The 2,362-nt window shown below is 41.3% G+C and overlaps 1 protein-coding gene across 2 annotated transcripts in view; it reads left to right on the plus strand.

Annotated features, from left to right (window-relative positions):
* The first annotated feature begins 2,159 nt into the window (after positions 1-2,159).
* btbd3a (BTB (POZ) domain containing 3a) overlaps positions 2,160-2,362 on the plus strand; it is a 3,972-nt gene continuing 3,769 nt past the window's right edge. Inside the window, exon 1 of one of the 2 annotated variants that reach the window (XM_008421513.2) lies at positions 2,160-2,311. In XM_008421513.2, the coding sequence (XP_008419735.1) occupies positions 2,160-2,311 (152 nt within the window). The remainder of the gene's footprint in view (positions 2,312-2,362) is intronic. The other variant, XM_008421523.2, reaches the window with a different exon arrangement.

The raw sequence follows: 2,362 nt of genomic DNA on the forward strand, positions 1-2,362 counted from the left end.
TTCTGGTTCTGTTCTGGTTCTGTTCTGTTCTGTTCTGGTTCTGTTCTGGTTCTGTTCTGGTTCTGGTTCTGTTCTGGTTCTGTTCTGGTTCTGGTTCTGTTCTGGTTCTGTTCTGGTTCTGGTTCTGTTCTGGTTCTGGTTCTGGTTCTGGTTCTGTTCTGGTTCTGGTTCTGTTCTGGTTCTGGTTCTGTTCTGGTTCTGGTTCTGGTTCTGTTCTGGTTCTGGTTCTGGTTCTGTTTGAGGGACGACACAAAGGGGGATTCTTCAGAAACTTTGACTATCCTGTTCATGAGACTGTATTGGGAAAACAGTGTCTTCAGTCAGGGGCTTCTTCAGATTCACTGTAACACAGACTGCTGCAGGAGATGTTTCCATGCCAACAGCATCGACTTTTTAAGAATCTGAGTTAATGAGCTGCAACATTTAATGTCCCTTTGCGCTCAGTAAAGTATGTTTGAACTAAAACTGGGTGATTCTGGTTTTGCAGCAACATTTCAGCTTCAGGACATTTGAAAAAAAGTATTAATGTTTTAAATATTGTGTTACATCACTGACATGTTTAACAATAAGACATTAATAATGGGTAAGTTCAGGATAAATTAATATTTCAGGTGTTTTTCTCACCATTGTCTCTGAATGTGTTTCACCTGTTATGAACATTTATAGACCACAAATATTAAACATGTTCATTTAGAAAAATAATGACTTTTTCTTAGAGTCTCTTTTACTATATAATGTTTTATTTTTGAACCCACCAGAGGTAGCCGTTTAGAATCAAAGTGTTTGGTTCTAAACTCTGACGCAGGATTGGCCCAGTCAAAGTACAGGCGGAGTGTTTGTCCTGGTTCTGTTTGGGAAAACAGGTGAAATTCCTGTAGTGGATTTTCCAGGACAGGAACTCGTTGTTCCCCTCAGGAGTCAATGAGGAAACTAGTGAAAACAGACAAATAGCATCTGATAAAACCTCAGACTGCAGCTCGATTCCATCATCTGAAATGTTTTATTTGACTTATAATTATTACTTTTCACCCTAATTTCCACCTTATTTGGTTCATGAACATAACAGGTGGAACTTTTCTAACTAATCTGCCTGAAGCTCTTCATGTGGTCAACATTTAGCTAGTTAACCTTCAACAGGATAACTAACCTTTAATGACTAAATATAACATTAGGTTTTTTAAATTCTGCTGAATAAACATTTTCCACAATCTTTCCTAACAGGGTGGAACTTTAAGCTTTACAGGTTTTACATGTTTAAGATCATAAAAAGTACAGAGATGGTGACAGTTGAAGCTACTTTGTTTTCCATGGTTGAATTTACTTTATGTCACTTCCATTAAATGGTTTTTATGACATTTTTAGACTTTTTGAAGGCTTTTCATATTATCCATGTACTGTGACATTTATAATATGAAGAAAAATAGTTTCAACAGATTCAGTTGCATATTAAAATATTTAGTCCAGTCAATCAGCTTATTGAATAAAAACATAAATATATATATATTATAGTTTAAACTTCATGAGGAAGTTTATTACGCTGCAATGGGGACATGACCTGAACATGTTGGTCACCAAAAAGGTTTAAAGAACAAAATAACATTTAAAAGGCATTTCATTTATATTTTAATAATGGCAAACATCTAAATGTATAATTAAAATACTTTGTTGTAAATATTTGGCACATTTTACAAAAACATAATTGTAAGCAAAACATGGGATTTACTTTTTAAGCGTCACAAATGGAGCCGCCACTGCGCTGTATTCCAGCAGGGGGCAGTAAAGCGCCCATAGCGTCAGCAAAGAAGAGCTGGTCTCTGATTGGTTGGAGTTGATGCGGCGTAAACAAAAGCTGAGCCTAAACTCTGCTCGGCCGCTGATGGGGACTCTAGGTTAGAGGTCAAAGGTTAAAGGTTAAGGAATGTTGACCCTTCGGGGAGCCTCTGCTCCGCTGCTTTAGCTGCTTTTTTCGCAGTCTACGTCATGTTTTAGGCTCCGATGCTGGGAGGCTAATGTGGCTAAAGCTAGCTCAGAGCTAAAGTCCGGCAGCTTTTAAATGGAGTTCGGTTCGGTTCGGGAACTGATCCAAGTTTAAACAGCGGTTGTCAGTTCGGGCCCCCGAGCCGCCATGAGCCGTTCCCCGGTGTGACTGAAGGGGGAGGATGGCAGCAGAGCTGTTCCCCGCCAAGAAGCTGGTGTCTTCGGCCTCAAGCAGCAGCAGCTCCGCCGCCTCGCTCCAGCAGCAGAACTTGAGCAACAACAACCCGGCCCCGGGCTGCAGCTGGCAGGGTCTGTACCCCACCATCCGGGAGAGGTGAGAGCGGCCCGAGCTCCGGGCTCCGGGCTCCGGGCTCCGGGCTCCGAG

The sequence above is a fragment of the Poecilia reticulata genome, linkage group LG1 (assembly GCF_000633615.1).
Source record: "Poecilia reticulata strain Guanapo linkage group LG1, Guppy_female_1.0+MT, whole genome shotgun sequence".
In the NCBI taxonomy this organism is placed as follows: domain Eukaryota; kingdom Metazoa; phylum Chordata; class Actinopteri; order Cyprinodontiformes; family Poeciliidae; genus Poecilia; species Poecilia reticulata.